The sequence below is a fragment of the Hemicordylus capensis genome, chromosome 4 (genome assembly GCF_027244095.1).
Source record: "Hemicordylus capensis ecotype Gifberg chromosome 4, rHemCap1.1.pri, whole genome shotgun sequence".
Lineage (NCBI taxonomy): Eukaryota > Metazoa > Chordata > Lepidosauria > Squamata > Cordylidae > Hemicordylus > Hemicordylus capensis.
The window spans coordinates 88,526,370-88,544,580 of record NC_069660.1 but is presented as its reverse complement, the minus strand read 5'-3'; the positions used below and the strand labels follow the sequence as shown (position 1 = coordinate 88,544,580).

The 18,211-nt window shown below is 42.7% G+C and overlaps 1 protein-coding gene across 2 annotated transcripts in view; it reads right to left on the bottom strand.

Moving 5' to 3' along the window:
* Positions 1-1,156: 1,156 nt before the first annotated feature.
* Positions 1,157-18,211, bottom strand: part of LOC128324191 (cytochrome P450 4B1-like) — a 31,703-nt gene continuing 14,648 nt past the window's right edge. For both annotated transcript variants that reach the window (XM_053248409.1, XM_053248410.1), the window contains exons 5-12: positions 16,396-16,520; positions 12,970-13,121; positions 11,885-11,991; positions 11,141-11,331; positions 9,634-9,767; positions 5,010-5,074; positions 4,187-4,269; positions 1,157-2,086 (exon numbers count right to left, since the gene is read on the bottom strand). In XM_053248409.1, coding sequence (XP_053104384.1) covers positions 1,918-2,086; positions 4,187-4,269; positions 5,010-5,074; positions 9,634-9,767; positions 11,141-11,331; positions 11,885-11,991; positions 12,970-13,121; positions 16,396-16,520 — 1,026 coding nt within the window. In that variant the 3' untranslated portion in view covers positions 1,157-1,917. The remainder of the gene's footprint in view (positions 2,087-4,186; positions 4,270-5,009; positions 5,075-9,633; positions 9,768-11,140; positions 11,332-11,884; positions 11,992-12,969; positions 13,122-16,395; positions 16,521-18,211) is intronic.

Sequence of the window (18,211 nt, the reverse complement as noted above, 5' to 3'; positions counted from 1 at the left end):
GGCATAGTTTGTGATGATGTCATCCAACCCAATTCAAGATGGCAGATGTATAAACTTTTGAGGTGCAAGTGGACTAACTTGTGAACCACCTAACTTATTTGAACCAAATTTGGTACAGCTGTAGGGACACATAAGTATGACTCAATGGCATAGTTTGTGATGATGTCATTCACTCTGATTCAAGATGGCAATCATGTGAATGTTTGAGGCACAAGTGGGCTAACTTGTGGATAGCCTGATTTGAACCAAATTTGCTACAGGTGTAGGGACACATAGGGACACCTCAAATGCATCATTTGTGCTTATGTCATCCACACTGATTCAAGATGATGGATGCATGGACATTTGAGGCACAAGTGGGCTAACTTTGAACCAAATTTGCTAAAGGTATAGGGACACATAGGGATGGCTCATGGTCAAAGTTTGTGATGATGTCACCCACCCTAATTCAAGATGGCAAATGTGCGGACATTTGAGGCACAACAGGGCTAACTTGTGGGGATGGTAATTAAGATTATAGTGAAAGGAGAGTAGGCAGATTCGTTCTTAGCAGAACAAAATTGCCCAAAAATGGGGAAAAGGTTTTAAAGGGCAAAATAAAGTGCCCTACCTGCTCTGTGGGCCTCCAGCAACCCAGCAATGTCCCCCAGAAGTCAGAAATAGTCCTTGGGGGCATTTTTCTGCTATTTTTTGCAGGATTTTTCAAGTAAATGAGCCACAACTTTGCTCTGTTTCACAAAATGGCAGCCAGAAATGACTTCTGCACTCATTTCCAGTTGCCTCTGACCCATGGATATACAGAATTAACCCCCTGTGGGTTGGTTTTATTACTTGTATGCCGAGGTCAGGTGTCAACCACCTGACCATGGATATGCGAATCCACAGATGGTGGACCCACATATAGCAAGGTCCACATAAACTGCTATTTTGCTATAGGAAGTGAAATGAAAATAATTATGCTAAGCCAGAAATTAAAATCTCTCCCGCCTCTGCAGAAATAGAAGCTGTCATTGGGACAATTAAGAGAAATTTCATGGGGCATTTAGGAAGCTATTCAACAGGAAGCTATAAAATAGGCAGGACAGCAAACAGGAAGCTTTTATTTAAAAGACCCCAAGCCCTCAGCAGTTTCACCCATCCACACTGGACAGAGTGGTGCGGCAATTATATTTTATTTTTATTGTTTTATTGTTTTGTTTTAAAAGCTACAAATGAGATCTGAACAAACATGGGGAAGTAACACAAAAAATCACTGGATTGCAATTATTTGAAAGTGACATCATCTGGATTCTCCGTAAGAAGTGGGTGAACCAAGGATGGAAATTCCATAGAAAAGGAAGGACTTGCGTGGAAGAAAGCAAGAGCTGCCATCAATTGATATATCTTCCTTGAGGAAACTTATTAATTCATAAATCGTCCTTGAGGAAACTTTCCAACCAAGTTTCCAACCAACCCTGAACCAAGGATGGCAATTCCAGAGATAAGGACTTACATGGAAGAAAGCAAGACCTGCCGTCTGCATACTAACTGGTATATCTTCTTTGAGGAAAATTTCCTTGAGGAAACTTATTGATTTATCTTCCTTGAGGAAACTTTCCCTACATTCAGTTTCGCATTCAGCTGCACTGAGCTGTCTGCTAAATGTATCTTTATTTCCTTTACTTTGAAGCTGTTAACATTTTCAACCTCAAATGCATTAAGAACAAATTCTAAGCATCATGACATTTATATCCCGCTGATAAAGCAGTGTGTGCAGAAGCCATGGCACATGTCTACCCCACACATGCCTTCCTCTCACTCTCACTAAAAAATATAATTACTCGTTTCCCCACAAGGTTTATGATTACAAGGTCCAGTTGTCTGCATGCTTTTAGCTTCCCTAAATGAATGGTTATCCTGACTGATTCACAGAAGCCTTTAGACAAGTTTCTTTATATACAAATGGATCCCCGTCCACGAGCGCATGACAAGTTGAGGTTTTTCCAAAGGGGGATTAGCAGGATCTGGGGAAACGTGAAAACGCTGCAGCGTCAATGCAACAGCCAACTTCAGCTCCATCAAGGCAAACTGTTGCCCAATGCAGTTCCTGAGGAAGATGAAAAATTCAAGCTGAAATGTGAACAAAACCCTGACACTGAATGGTTTCTGCAAATTAGACCAATTCATACCCAATTGCTTGACTTTCCTCACTTATTCCAGTTGCAAATTGGGGGAGGACAGAGAGCAGGGGAGCAGGTCCTCCCTCAAACATTTGAGGAGCTACCCCTCATTTTATGGAACTTCCCCCTCATCAGACTTAATAATCCATATCTTTAATCTCCAAAACACATTCCCACCCACCAAGTGTATTTCCTCTTCACCTGAAAATCAAAGTGAGGAGTTGCTCCTCAAACTTTCCCTTTGCCTACACTTATAGGGGAGAAGGGTGTTGCAGAATTTGAAAAGAATGGGAAGGTGCAACAGCAGAAGTGACACATTCTGGAGCATTCAGGGTGAGAGAACAGCAATAGGAACTGTTATCCAGAGAGTGTGCAGAAGTTGGATTTTAGAGCAGGATTCTAGATCACGGCTTCTGGGGATTTCAGGCTAAACCAGATGAGCAGGGTAGGCATGCCTATGCTATGTTATTTATTTCACAAGTGTTTTCAAGCCCGTTTAAATAACAGGCGCTAGTAGGGGAGAGTTCTGCCGCTCGCCTTCCTTTCCCGCCCATCTGGCGGGCTCCCTCCTCCATCTTTCCCTCCCTCCCTGCCCTTTCTCCAGAGACCCAGTCACCAGCCGGGCGGTCTCCAGACGGGCCGCTGCTGGCCTCCGTGGCCGGGCCGGGCCCTTCGCAGTCGCCTCCATGCCGGCCTCCGCTCTGTCCCCGGTCTCCGTCTCCCCAGGCCGGTCTCCGTCTCTCCCTTCTGGCCTCTCTCCTCTGGACGAGGCGGCGGCTCTGCCACTGCCTCGGTCAATTTCCCCTGCTGCCTCTTCCCCGGCTTCGCGGTGGCCGCTTCTGGCCTTTCCGCGGCCGGGCAAAGCAACCAAGATGGCTGCCTGGTCCCTGTGTCCGTTTCTGCCTCGGCCTGTTCTGGGCATCCGCTCTGCGCATGCCCAGAACAGCTGAGGGAGGCACAGACACACGCCTTGGTGTCCACGGACGGACTCCAAGGCTTTTATTAGAGAGGATAACAACATGAATATGTTATTTATTTCATTGTTTTAATAATGCTTTTAAAAATAAAAATCCAACCAAGTGTTAGAAAACAGAAGACCAGAAGACACACTGAAAAGAACAATGAAATTAGGAATAAAGATCAAGAAACACAATAAAACAATTAAGCAGCAGAGTCAAGTGCATTAGAAATGGCACAAAACCTGAATTTGAACCAGCAGGCAGTAACTATAAGCTAGGCACAAAAACATCTTCAGTACTCATCTGAAGATGGCCAGTGGGGCAGGGGCTGATAAATGTGCCTGAGGAGGAAGTTCTACAATATGTTAAAAGTGTGTTTCCCTGTTGACATATAAAGTAGGGGTGCTGCTCTATGAACAGGAACAGCAAAGCAAGAGAAGAGAAAGCTACCTCCCCCACCTCTTTCTAGGTCAATAGCACTGGGAAAACTGTATTTCCTAGTGCTCCTTGTATCTGGCATGCAGAGGACTTCATACCAGATACTTCATGCCAGGGTCTGTATGTTTTTTAAAAATTATTATTAAAACAAGTATTAAGAATCCTCCTAAATTCAAATTCTGAGCTCTACCCTGATTTAGCAAACCATCATGAAGTAGCATACTAAAACTGCTGTGTTGTGTTCCATTAACTACTTTAATGCAGATATTTTCAGTATATGAGAGGGGGGACATTACCAAAGCTCTAGGAGTGGACATATGCATTTGTTCTAAGGCCCCCGTAAATACATACATACAGCACTTCATTCTAGAAGTGAGGGGGAAAGCTAACTTCTCTCTGATAGAAAGGCTTTGTCTGCTGCTCAATATTCTTCAAGAGAGAATAAACTTTATCTCCTGAAGAAGGAGGCCCATGCCATAGATACGCATCAAGAGTAAAGGGCAAAGACTAGCAGCAATTGACAATACTAGGCTTGAAATGTACTTATATACTATAAAGTTCAAGGTTCACTTTGTGTTTCAACTTTTGCCCCTGCAATCATCCATTAAATTATTTACATAACTATGTTACCTGGGTCCAGCAGCAAAGGGTAAAAATGCATAGGGATGTCGATGAGCTGAATTCTCTGGTGAAAACCTAAGGGGATCAAACACCTGAAAGAGAACAAGTTGTTCTAGTAAGAACTAATTTGCCTACTTTCCTTTCACTATCCCTGCAACTGGACTAAATCTTTCCCTGCCCATGGCCACTGTAAATGGGGGTGGCCCTCCCTCCCTCACAGAATGCTGTTAACAATACATCCTGGCAATTTTTAAAAAGCATTTGAAAACCCACCTCTTCACCTAAGCTTTTTCAGCTTTTTTCAATTTTTAGGTTTTAATCTGTTTTGACTTTTAAATTGTTTAAATTGTTTTTAAAGTATTATGTATGTTTTAACTTGTACAGTATGTTATTGTTAACCGCCCAGAGATGAAAGTTTGGGGCGGTGTACAAATTTGATAGATAGATAAATAGATAAATAAATAAATAAAATATATTGTGGTCATATGCATATTACAATGAATATTTATATACCACTTTTCAACAAAAGTTCCCAAATTGGTTTAAATAGATATAAATAAATAAATAAAATGGCTCACAATCTTAAAAAGAAATATAAGAGCAGTGCTTTTTACTGCCAATATCCTGCACTCAAAGGCGTTGAAAATGGGCTTGGAAATATCTGGGCAGTGCCTGGTGAAATCTCAGAGGATATGAGTGAAAACTTCCAGTGATCAGGAAATAGATCTCCCCTCTGGTCCCATTAATAGCCCCTCCCCATGACTAGCATGTATTGCTTTTGTTATTCTTACTCCCAAATAAAACTATAGACTTCTCTTCAGAGGGGAAATACCTCAGGATCCTTCCACACATCCGCATTTTTATGAAGAGCATAAATATTCAGGGATACTAAGCCACCTGTTGAGGATTGAGAGGGGGGAAGATCTCATTAGTAAATTGAAGAGAAAGCCCTAACATATATGTGTTCACTGATGGGTTTGCAAAAGTCTTGATAATGAATGGCTTAAAACAGGGGTTCTGAAATGGGTTCCCAGATGTTGTTAGACTACAACTTCCATCAGTCTTTGGCAATTTAGGCATGATGGGAGTTGCAGTCCTACAAGAAAGATCCATAGTAAAATACATGCGAGTTCTAAACCTCCAAATGTATGATATCGGAAGCTAAACTTGGTGCTTTAGTAAGGGGCTTTTTAGCAATTTTAGAGTTTTATTATGTATTTAAGCTCTCTGGAAATTCTGTTTTTTATATCATTTCTGTGGAGGACTGATGAATTACAAGCATTCTTCTAGATTTCCAGAAGAGGATTTTTTTCATAAGGAAACAACAACAACAAAATTGGAACAACTTCTGAATTTGGAATACTCATCCAATTGAAAAAGATATTTTGTTGAAATGGAGGTCACCAAGTCACCATTGTAGATTTGGTGGATGTATGGACTTTTTGCTCTTGAAAAGATATAGTATTTTTTAATCTTGTTGATTATAATTATATGTAGGCACCTTGTTTAATTGGTCTTATTCAAGGGATCACAACCTGTTGTACTCCAGATATTGCTGAACTACAACTTCCATAATCCCCAGCTACAAGCTGGGGGTGATGGGAGTTGGAGTCCAGGGACATCTGGAGTGTCACAGGTTGGGAAACCCTGGTCTTATTAAATAAATACACACATGTACTTTACTATGGGTCTTTCTTGTTATATTATTGTGATATATAGATCCCAGTATGCTCAATTTCTTCTTTGGGAGTTGTAGTCCAACCTTTGGAGACCTTAGTTTAAGAACCCCAGCTTAAAATATTGTGCAGCTGCCATTACATCACAATGTACTTTTTATTTAATCTGAATTGATTGCATAGTAATTACAGCTAGAGATGTACAAATCGATGCGAGTTTAATCGATCAGAGCTCGAATCAGGGTGATTTCAGTGATTTGAACTCAAATCAAATCATCCCTGGCCTGATCCAAGTTTGAATCAAATCAGCCTCAATTTGAGCTCAAATTGCTTGAATTGATTCAAGTGGTGAATGCCATTTTGGAGGACTGCTTTTCCCTTGACAATTGCCATTCAGCAAGGGAAAAACAGCCCTCCAAAATGGCATTTGCCGCTCAAATAACTCAAATCAATTGGAGCTCGAATATATTCAAATGGCAAGCACAATTTTGGAGGCTGTTTTTCTCTTGCTGATTGGTTTAGTGGGACTGGCTTCTGATTGGTTTGAGATCTCCTTGCTTCTTGGTTGGCTTGTAATCATTCAAATCAAGTGTGGTCAGGGGCAACTGTGCCCCCATTGGCTGGGGGAGGGAGCAGGGAGGGGAAGGCCAAAGGAGGGATTTATAAAATGTATTTAAGGGGCTGCTAAAGGAGGCAGAGACAGAGCCATTTGTGCCTCAGAAGAGAAGGATCATCAGAGGTACAGTAGGTAGCAGCAGCAGCACCACCAGCACTGAGAGTAGATTGCTGGTGGTGGTCTAGGCTCTCCAGCTGGCCCGGCCCGGCCCAGTGAGTGAAACAAGAGCTACGGAGAGTGCATGCTGACTGTTCTGTCTCTCTTTTTAAAAAATCCTTTAATTTGCAGTTGCTTTTATTTTCTTTTTCTATTTTTTTTAATTGTACCAGCAGCTCCCAGTGGCTTTAACTGGGAACAGCTTGGAATTTTATTTTAAAAATTGAATTTCTTATTCTTGCTTGTAGCCAGCCCCCAGTGGCTTTAATAACAGTGCAGAATTTTTCCCTAATTTTTTTTTAATTGTACCAGCAGCCCTCAGTAGCTTTAACTGGGTGCATTTCTTATTCTTCTTCTTTGTTGTCCCCAGTGGCTTTAATAACGGGTTGTGGTGCTTTATTCTTTTTGTTTTGGTGCCCCAAGCTGCACCTTTGCTGTTGAGCCTGGTGGATTAATGTTTGGTTTTTGTAGGCTGGTGTGTTCTGTCTGGTGCTCAGCCTACTAGGCTCTCACGGTTTCCCTTATCTGGGTTTTTGTTTTGTTTTGATTTTGGGGGGGTGGGTGAGTGCATGACTGGTGCAAACCTCCCCTCCCCCCAGCTGATGAGCCCCAGTGTCTGCTTGGTGTAGAGTGTCTCTGAGTGCAACACCTGGCAGACTCCAGCTGAAGACGCTGGAATGAAAGCCCCTAGCTGAAGACTGGTGAGAGCCCTAACCCTAACCCTAGGTGAGAGTCCCTAATCCAGCCTTCATCAGGTTATTAGAGTTCTTTAAATAGAGGCTAGTTTGGGGAAGGGAGGGATTAGGTACTAGTAGGACTGTAGGACAGGTGGGTGTGCTTGGGTTAGACATGCCACAGTCATCCCCCTCCCTTCAACTTGCCCCATTGTTGATCAGTCCCCTCAGCAAGAAACCCCCCCCCCTCCAATAAAGCCTGCTTCTTTATTTGGAGGTTTTTTTTTAATTTTTCAAGCTTCTGTGTGGCACAAAGAGCATAAATAGACCACCCCTGGGCACATACCGCCTTAAAAGCATTTCTTCTCTCCCCCCACCCCCATCAGAGTTATGGCTTAATTTTTTTAAAACCCCAAGATGCCAAAAGGGTGCGAAGCACAGCCAGGAGAGAGTGGTAGGCAGTGGGAGGGGTGATGCTGCTGGTCGTTGTGGACAATGGTGAGCGAGGCCTACTCCGAGTCATCCCTGTCCTTGCTAACATGGTTGCACACAGGCTATATTTTCCAAAGGAGCCTGGTCCCACAGCACAGCCACCTATGGTGGCTGAGGTAGAAGTGGGGGAGGTCCTCCTCTGAAAGGGAAGAAACTCTTCTTCCTATGGCAGTAGAGAGGTGTCATTGGCTGCTAGCCCAGCCAGGTCACTCTCTCCCTCCGCCCCAATCCCCGTTGGCAGTGCGACACACGCACACACACACCATCTGAAACTGAGGAGGAGCAGGAAGTACCTCTGCTTCCTGGACCTTCTCAGCCCCAGACAGAAGGTGGCGATGGTGGCGGCCCCCAGAACAAAGCAGCAGCCTCAGAATCACCACCACCAAAATGTTCTTCGACAATATCAGCCTGCTGTGGGACCACTTTGAGCTCTGCCAAGTGACCCACACTACACTACCTGCATCCACTGTGGGACACAGGTCAGCAGAGGGAAGGACCCCAAGTATCTCACATCATTGGGGATGCTGCAGCACCTGTGACGGCATCACCCAGGGGGTCCCTGCTCTTGCTGGCAGCAATAGGCCTAGTCTGTCCCCGGTTAGCAGGACACTCCCAAGTAGGGGAAGTTGCCTGTGCAGTCATTGCAGTTGTTAGGCAATTGGTCTGGTGGCCCAGAGCCTCTTCTCATCACCTGGACCGTTTTCTGTCTGTCACAGCAAACTGGTGGGGCAGGAGAGCAAGGGTACATCTCCTGGTGGCTTGGCCACCCATCCCATGGCCAGCCCCTCCCAGGTGTGCTGTGCTGCATGTGCAGGTGCTGGACACTGAATACCCAGAAAGTAAGCTTCAGTGGGCATGGATTGCCAGGTAGAGGCATGGCTGTCCAGGTTGCCAAACCTTTACCAGGGGTTCATGGTCACCAACAGTACTGCCAACATAACTAAGACAGCCAAGCAGGGTCAGTTTGTATCCATCTCTTGAGTGGTGAACACTCTGAACATGGTCATGCAGGATGTACTTGGCCCTTCTGGGGCTGCAGGCAGGCGAGACATCACCACTACAGGTGTTAGGTGCTACCCTGCTGCTGTCCCAGCTGCTCTTGTGGAGAGTTGCCACAATATAGCAGCTTTTGTCCACCAGAGCACAAAGGGTAGGTGGATGCTCAAAGAGAGGCAGTTTGAGCACCTGATGTCCAGCTACCTGAACACCTGATCCCTATCAGTGTGCAGCCTATCCAAACAGGAATAGGTGCTACTTTCCGAGGTTGTCTTGGCACATAAGCCATTCTTTGTTGCCATGAACAGTTTGTGTGCTGAGACAGCAATGCTGAGCCAGGCTTTGCCCACTGCTCTTCTCATCGAGAAGATGATGGGTGAGATCCAGACCTTGCTGACCCCTGGGGAGGCAATCACCATGGCAGGTCAGCTGAGTACTGGAGTTTTGGATTGGCTTAGCAACCCCTTAGGTGCATTGGCAGCTCATGCTTTGTCCTGCCTATGTGAACCAAGGATGAATGGCAAAGTGGTCACCCTGACCAGCTGTCCAGGTGGAGGGACCTCCTGTTTGAAGAGGTTAGGCAAGCAGAGGAGAAGACGCTGGGCACAACCAGGAGGAAGGTTTTGGAGTGCCTATTGCTAATGCAGTTTGGACCGGTTTGACTTGGCTCAATTGAACAGAATGGACTGTGTACTGGCGGTTCAGTTCAAATTCAGTCTGAACTGCCAAAAATGGTTCCATGCATACCCCTAACTCCTGGCCATAGCCTCAACTCAAGGAACCAGGGTTTTAAATCTTGTATAATTTAAAAGATAGTGAAATGCAGCCAAACATAATGAAGCAGACCTTCGGGCAATGTCCTTCCATCAGCAAATGTAACAGGCTTGTTGAGCTCTCGATACACCTGAGGGACAGGAGGATAAATGCGGAGGCATTCCTTAATGCACATCGTAGTGTAGGTCATCTTACTAAGGTCATTCCTGGGAAAATCCAAAGAGAAAAAGTGTTCAGGGTGAACAAGCGATCCCGAAATATTTCCCCGGACTGAATACAAAAGCAGATCCTGATATTTGAAGAAGTTGCATGAAGCAAATGTAAACATGCTCTCTGCTTATGCTTTTTTGGATTTTCATGAAAATATCTGAAGGGGAACTTGAATGGAAAAGAGAGACAAACTGCATAAGGACATACAACTTGGGTACCTCTCCCAAATAAATCCACCTTCAAACTTACTGTGAAATCTCAGAATGCAGAAGCATGAAATGATCTCACACCACTCTTAGTAATATCTGGAACAGATCTAGGCCTGCGTAACATCTTGCCTCTCTTGCATAGACATTGCATAGACATTAGGAAGAACCTTCAAATCCTCAAATTCTTCTATATAGCCTTGAAAACTAAGGTCTGAAAACAAAGGCTCTGAGATGTACATATCAGACAGTATAAAATATGATTGATGATAGATAGATGGATAGATAGAATAATTGCATTTCTGTCTTTTTGAATTTTGTTGTAATAACAGCCACAGAAGACGCTGATCCAGATTGCAACCATGACATTATTTATCATTTAGCTATCTATCATATTTGTATACAGCCCACTACTGAAATCTCTAGGCAGTTTACAACATTAAATCGACATTAAAAGAAAACAAAAAAAAATTAAAGAAAATTTAAAACATAAAAATTCAAACTAAAATAGCTAAAAACCACTAAATATCTAAAAAGCTTGGCTGAAGAGTTGTGTCTTCAGTTGTTTCCCAAAGATCAACAGGGATGGAGCAGCTCTCTAATCTCAGCAGGGAGTGTGTTCCACAGCTCTGGGGCAACTACAGAGAAGGCTCTTCTTTGAGTGGCCACCAGACGAGCCAGCAGCACCCTCAGATGAACCTTGCCTGAAGATCTTAATAGGCAGTGGGATTCATAACAAAGAAGGTGTTCTCTTAAATAGGGGTTAACTTAATTCTTTTCTCATAACAACTATTTTTCCTGACAAAACTCCCCCTCTAAGCTGCTTTTTGTCTTGGAAAGGAAACCATATGGGCAGTAATATGTTTTTCTTCCTGGGACAAACATCAGTTGGTAAGGCATTTTCACAGGGGAAACTGTGTGGAGGGAAACAGTTAACAACCCGCTAGCACTATGCAGTCCTGCTCTGGATTGAAGGCTCCCACAGCTGCTACTTTTAAAAATAAAGTTCAAAGAGATGGAAATGGAAATGCAATGCAATGCAATGACACATTTCTCATGTCAACCAGTTTGGCCCTAACATACCTGGAAATCCTTAAACAAACACTGATCAAACACAGATCTTCAAAAAGGCAAACCAGAAACTAAATGAAGGAAGCTCTCACCAATGCATAGTGTCTCGCTCCCCCAGAATTTCCTTTATCTCCTCCCTACATTTTTCCTGATGTTCAGGGTTCTGGGCCATTGCATATAAGATCCAGGAAATCCCACTGGCTGTGGTATCATGGCCCTCAAATAGGAAAGTGTCCACCTCAGAACGTATGTCTTCATCAGATAATCCAACACCATCTACATCCTGGCAACAAGAGAAGTGTCAAAAGCTACTGCAGCCTTCTTGGTCTTTTATCTTGTTTCATTCTGTTGGAGAGTAACTGGCCCTATCCGCCCCCAGCACAGTACCTCCAGTGACTGTTGCTGGTGTCTATCTTATGTTTCGTTTTAGAATGTGAGCCCTTTGGGGACAGGGAGCCATCTTATTTATTTATTGTTTCTCTTTGTAAACCGCCCTGAGCCATTTTTGGAAGGGTGGTAGAGAAATAGAATGAATGAATGAATGAATGAATGAGTAAAATTGGAAACATACTATCAATTGAGTTGTTTATTTTATGAATATGCACACACAAGTCACTTTTAGCAGGGATTATTCCAGTGGTATAACTAAGCAAAAACTGGTTAACCAGTTTGACGAGAGCCGTTGATTCCAAATGAAAACAAAGGTAGAAGTAGTATTAGTTACAGCCATATCTTATTTGCTTGGAATTAAGTCCAAGAGCCTTCAGAGTCAGGAGGTATATTAATTAATTAATTAATTAAGTAAGTAAATAATAAGTCACGTGGATTCTACTCACCTTGGCACAGAGAAGAATATCCAAGAAGTCTAGATACCTCTTCTTTTGGATCTTTTCAAGTTCTCGTTCATCTTTGAGAAGTGCCTTTCTTTCCCTAATCACTTTGTCTGTGTCAAAACAATTATAAACATAATTGTTCCAAACAAACATAATCACATTCACTGTTTCAGATGAACTCCCTATAGGTCTCTCATTTAAAACATATGGAAATGCCAAACTTCTAATGAAAGCTGAATTATAATGCGTCAAATTATTTATTGTTTGAGGGTTTGGAATGGGAGGGACATTAAGGTGGATTTATTGGAGCAATAGCATCCTTTCAGGAGTGCAGCTATAACTGAGATGATGGGTTCAAAGAACCCAGGCCCCCTAGGTCATGAAGGCCCCCAGCTCCACCCCTCCCTATTTTCTTTGTTATCTCCTTCGCTCTGAAGGGCCACCAGAGGGGTGAACACAGGCCCCCTCTCCCCTAGCTATGACCCTGCATCCTTTTTATCTACTGGAGTAGAAATGGGATTGGATCCTAACAAGAGTTTGTGACAGCAGAATGGCACTTCCATTCACGCAAAGAAGAGGTGCAATTTGTCACATACACACACACACACACACACACACACCATAAGCAGCCTCCCATATCATGTGCCACACTATTTTTGAGACTCCCTTCAGAATCTGTTCTTAGAGGAATACTGATGGCTACTATGGCATGGCCAATGATATTATAAAATATCATCAACCAAACTCATATTGGCTAGTCAAGGATGTAAGCTCAGGGGGGAAGGGGAGGGACAAAATTAAAAACACTTTTGTATAATACAATTGAATAACTTAATTTAAAAAATAAAATTTTGAATTGTTCCACACATCAGTTCAGAGATCAGCAAAAGAGACAGTGTTCAAGAAAATTATCCAAGAACAGCCCAGAACTGTGGGTAGGCCCATAGGGACCAGATAAAATAATTTAGTGGGACAAATTCTGCCTGTAGCCTGGCAGTTGATCACCCATCTCTCTTTCTTAGACATGTAGCTATGAAAACACAAGTGAGGATCCCTCATTTTCACAAGACATCAAGCAAAGGAAATACCTGTGTGGACATGGGCTACATTGCAAGCGTTAAAGAAACGGTACCCATGAGGACAGAGACGATAGATGAAATCATTGTGATAGACAACTTTTTGTACTCTTTCCTGCACTAAAGAACTGAGGTCACCAATTGCTTGGACATATGAATTCGTCCTACAAGGAAGATAGAGTGAGAGGTTAATTGAGAACTGAAACACCTGTAATAGTTTAAAAAAGAAAAGGAGAGCAACACAAGGCAATGCAATGGTGGGTTTGGGGCCTAGCTAGCTATAAATAGATATTTTCAATTTAGTTATTTAGTGTTTTCTCTTCTCCAGCTCCACTTCATTTTAACAGGTGACCAAATATCATTACACTGTGCATTGCTCTATCCCTGACAGGTAATATCATATGGAGGCAGGGAAATTCAACATTCAGGATAATCATATCAGATACTGTGTTCAATTAAATATTTCTAGGAAAACGGGGGTAGAGACCCAAAGTGGTGGTACCTCCATGTCTCTTTAACATATAGATAGAACCTGAGACTGTAAGTAAAGTTGATGACGATGAAAAAATGTTAAAGTGAATTGAAATTCTCCCATCACTGTGTGATTATCTCTCACAAGAGGTAATCTTTTCTTGAAGACTAGCAGGAAGAGGTCTACAAATTGCCCAAAACACTAGGCTCCAATTTAATTTTGTTGAAAGGACTCAGATATACAGCATTCCCCCACATCTCCTCAAAGGCTGTATGGTTCTGAGAGAAAGAGAAACACAATCCATATCTTGTCCTTTCAAGGTCTTAACAGGTCTGCTGCTGCAGTGATCTAGTCCCTGCACATTTCTTTGCAGGGCAATTTGTGTGTCACAATGAGTCCCAAAGCCACAGAAATACATAAAACTCTACAGAATTGGTGCCACAGCTGTAGAATGCTTATGACTAATAGTCCTATCCCAGCATGCATATTCTAGAAATGGGGAAGAGGCTCACACTAGACTTTGTGCTTTTTAAAAAGTATTATTTCTGGGGGAGGAGGATGAATTGCTGTTCTGGGCTCATCACTGGGCACCCACAATTATTCTGCTTCAATGTCCTGGGCCTAGTCAGTCTAGAGCACATAGTTATTTCCCACACCAGTCCATCTTTCTTCAAAGTCACTAATACTGCTGGGAAGTAATCACATGATCTGGATTATCCGCATAATTGGAAATCCATACATTATCAATGGAATATGGAGCACAGGGAAGTCAGTTTCTCAGTGGCTGCTTTTCTGCAATCATAACATTGGACTATATGCACTCTACAAGCAATGTTTCTCTCTTCCATCTTCTTCATGTCCCATTTGGGCTGCCAACTGAACTGAAGCTATTTCTGGAGATTTCCCATCTCCTGATACTTGTTCTTATATCCAGGATTACTTTGAATAGTGACCTGCAGATTAATGTAAAATCCTGGAGACTCCAAGCCAATTCTGGGTGGTTGGCAACCTTATACTCCACCCACCATGGGGCAGACAAATGAAAGACAAGAATCCACACATTATGTTCATTTGGGGATAAGAATACATGGTGACCTGAATATACGCAACTCTTAGCATTAATCACCGTACAACAGATCATTGTTTCTTGCTGTATCTAGCAAACAGTTCACAATGAGATTTAAACTAGGGACCATTTCAGACTAGGGATCCATTTATTCACATGAACATCTTTTGACATCTTGAAGCCATCACAAGTTGATTTGGGGAGAGATATCAGCATGGTAAATCTGTTTCCCATAGGTTACTTGGGTTGACTCACCACATCCTGACTCAACCTGTTTTTTGACGGTTTTTTTGAGGATGTGGAGTGCTCCATTCCAGGCACATCAGAGCAGGGGCATATCTAGGGGTAGGGCAGGCAGGGCACATGCCCTGGGTGCCATTTGAAGGGGGGGTGCCAATTTGTAAAATTATTTTTTTGGCTGCCAAAAACAAAATGGCCACCGTGCATGCTCAAATGGCCTCTGTGAGGCTCTAGGTCATGCCAGGCTTTACAGAGGCCATTTGAGCATGCGCGGTGGCCATTTTGTTTTCAGTGGCCTTTTAAAAAAAAAAAGATTATTTTTAAAAACAACCACTGCACATGCTCAAATGGTCCCTGCGAGGCCCTAGAGGCCAGCGGGGTGAGGGGGAATCTTTGCAAAAAAAAAAACCCAGCCTTTAGGAAGCCCCCCAAAGGGACTACAGGTAATAATAATAATAATAATAATAATAATATAATATAAGACACTGTACACATATTCAGATTGGCACTATGTACAGAGAATCAGGGCTTGTGAATACTGAGCTGACGCTTAAGAGCTAGATTGTATTCATTTGCTCTTACTTTGCTTCTTGTGATAAGTCAGTTAAATGTGATGTCTTGCTAATATGGCTATTAATGGTGAGTTTGTCTTTGAATCAGTGTGAAACCCTTAATATTAAGGCCCACTGGGAGTTTCTTGCTCTCTTTCTCTCATTTTAACTGTCTTTATGAAAGACTAGAATATATTCCAAGCAGTGACACAGTTTACTCTGCATATCCTTTAATTATTTACAGAGTATCTGGGAAAAGTCAAATTCGCCATTGATTTTTAAAACTTATGTAATGGTGATGCTACAATGCATAGTAGAGAATTAGACAGGCACTTCTGTTTAGTTTTCCAAGTACATCTCCACATAGTATTTGGGTATTTCATGAGCCCCCACATACTGAAATTTGTAGTTTTCCAGCATTTTTTGGTCTGGCTAAGTCCACTGCTAAATAGTTTTTGAAATATTAAAAGATTAACAAGCTTGACTTGTATTTTTCAGCTGACATTATGGTAAAGTTATCTGAAAGATGGGTGTCAGATGCTTGGACAGGGGGCGCAATTTCAGTGTTTGCCCTAGGCGCTATTTTCCCTAGATACACCTCTGCATCAGAGCATTCAAAAGACTGCTTCACCATTGAAAAATACCCTGAAAAGACAACTATTGATGTCTTCAGAGCATGAAAGACGTGCTTCGTGGTCTCTTGACTTTTCATGGATTGGGAAACAATGATAAGAGACAGAGAGCTGACACAACCATCAGTCTTTTGGTAGCAGCTTGACATTCCTGCTTGCACCAGCTCCTTGCCCATTATAGTCATGTGCAAGATAAGCATTGTACACACCTGCTGGAAAATGGCATTTGGAATAGTGGCACAAGGTGGTAGTGGCATGTGGATTCCAGGGGCCAGGAACCAGAATGCACAAGAATTTCAAAACATCCACTCTAAGCCTAATGGCTATATGAATTCGTTCTCATTGCATGGTGACTGATGCTATAAGTATGAATATTGGATCCCCTCCCCTCCCCACTGAGTCTCTGGTTCATCTTTAAACTGGGCTAAAGTTTTGCAGTGCCTTTGCTACAAGTCATTTTGTACTTCTCATGATGACCTGTCATTCTGGCAGTTGCTGTTGTAACTGAAGATGCATTTCAGCATGCTATCCAGTGTCATAGAGCCAACATGCTGGAAAATATCCATTGACTTATGGTCCGAGATCAGATTTTCCCATTTATCCTAATGAAAGAGAGAATGATTTCACACATTAAAAGGGAATTCCTTAGATGAATACATTTCTGGTAACTGATTTATTTTACCTTATTTAATTATTTCCATAATTTATATCCTTTTCAACTCAACCATTTTTCAAAATGGCATATAACACAAGTGAAACAACAACAACCACAAAACCAGATAATAATTCAAAAGTAAAAGGTAATAGAAAATAAGATTAAAAGTACATGAAGAGTCTCTTTTCTGTTGTGGCACTCAAAATGTGGAACTCCCTGCTCCAGGAGGTCAATTTGGCCCCTGCTCTAGCAGTGGCTACATTTGCACGTAACACAAAACCAGAGTTGAAGGGGCCTCCAGTTACAATTTATGTACGTCCAAAGGTCGGCAACTGCAGTTCCGACAGAAAATGAACCCGCAGTTTTCCTCCCCATACTCCAATTTGTACCTTTGGTTTTTAGTGAGTTTTGCCACCTGGACCTCCAGTTTAGCAGTGCCAGTGTTGCATCCAAACACGGCACGGCAGTTTGGCTGTTCCACAACCGGAGTTGAGGGAGAAAGCTCCTCCCTTGCTTTGGCTGCTATTCACTGACAGGGATTTCCTTCAGTCAAGGAAGCCCAGGCAGCCAGTTCCCCCTCCTCTCTGCAGTCTTGCTGACTGCAGAGAGGGAACTCTCTGTGATGTCCGAATTTGGATTGTAGGGGCGAAGCCAAACAGCAGGTCTATTGGACACACAGTTCCACATTATGTGAGATGTGGCCAGAGTCCTGCCATCAGCTAAATCAGGGGTTCCCAATGGCCATTGTGATTATGGATTATGGGACTTATAGTCTAACAATGACTGGGGACCCAAGGTTGGGAACCTCTGAGATAAAATCTTTACTTTTTCAGCCACTGTTTGGTTTATCTGATAACTTTTGTTGTTGCTGCTGCTTTGGTACCAGGTTGTCTATTTTATTTGCTAGTATGTAGGATCTTTTTTTAAAAAAAAATTAGTGTTGTGTTTTTTAATCAGTGTTTAATTATTTCAGTTACATAAGCTGCATTGAGCACTTCCTTCTAGAAATGGAAAAGTGATATTAAAGTGCCCTTATAACTAAACAAATAAATTGGCAGTTGATCAAATGGTGTAAAATGACAAATAAACCAGCAGTCACAATAAGTTTTTAAAAAAACCTGTTCAACAAAAAGCTCAGGCAATTAATAGATCTTCATCTGGGCCTAGAATGTAGCAAAGAAAGCATGGTGACCCAGCCTCCTCACCCTCTATAGGGTTAACTGGAGGTGAACCCCAGTCTTCACTGACAGCCTGGTGACTCAAGGTCTCGACCAATCAGTCCACCAGGTGGGTAGGACAGGAGAGGGGCCGGGGCTTCTGGGATGAAGAAGAAGGAAGTCTGTGCAGAGAGGGCTGAGAAAATGCAACCTGGAGCCCGTTGCTCTTGCATGTGATTCTGCAGATCCTTGAAAGACAGGATTGCAGGAGGCTAGACATGACTAGGACTTTTGGTGAGTGTTCAAGGGTAAGGAAGCCAGGCTGTGGCTTCAGAATCTAGCGTAGGGAACAGTTCATTTAGTCAGACTTTGTATTAGCAGTTAAAGTTCTTTTCTGTGTTGCTGTGCAGTCCTATTTATCTGTTCTTTGCAACTGAGTTACTAAGATTTCAATGTGTGCCGCCTAAGAACAAGATGTGAA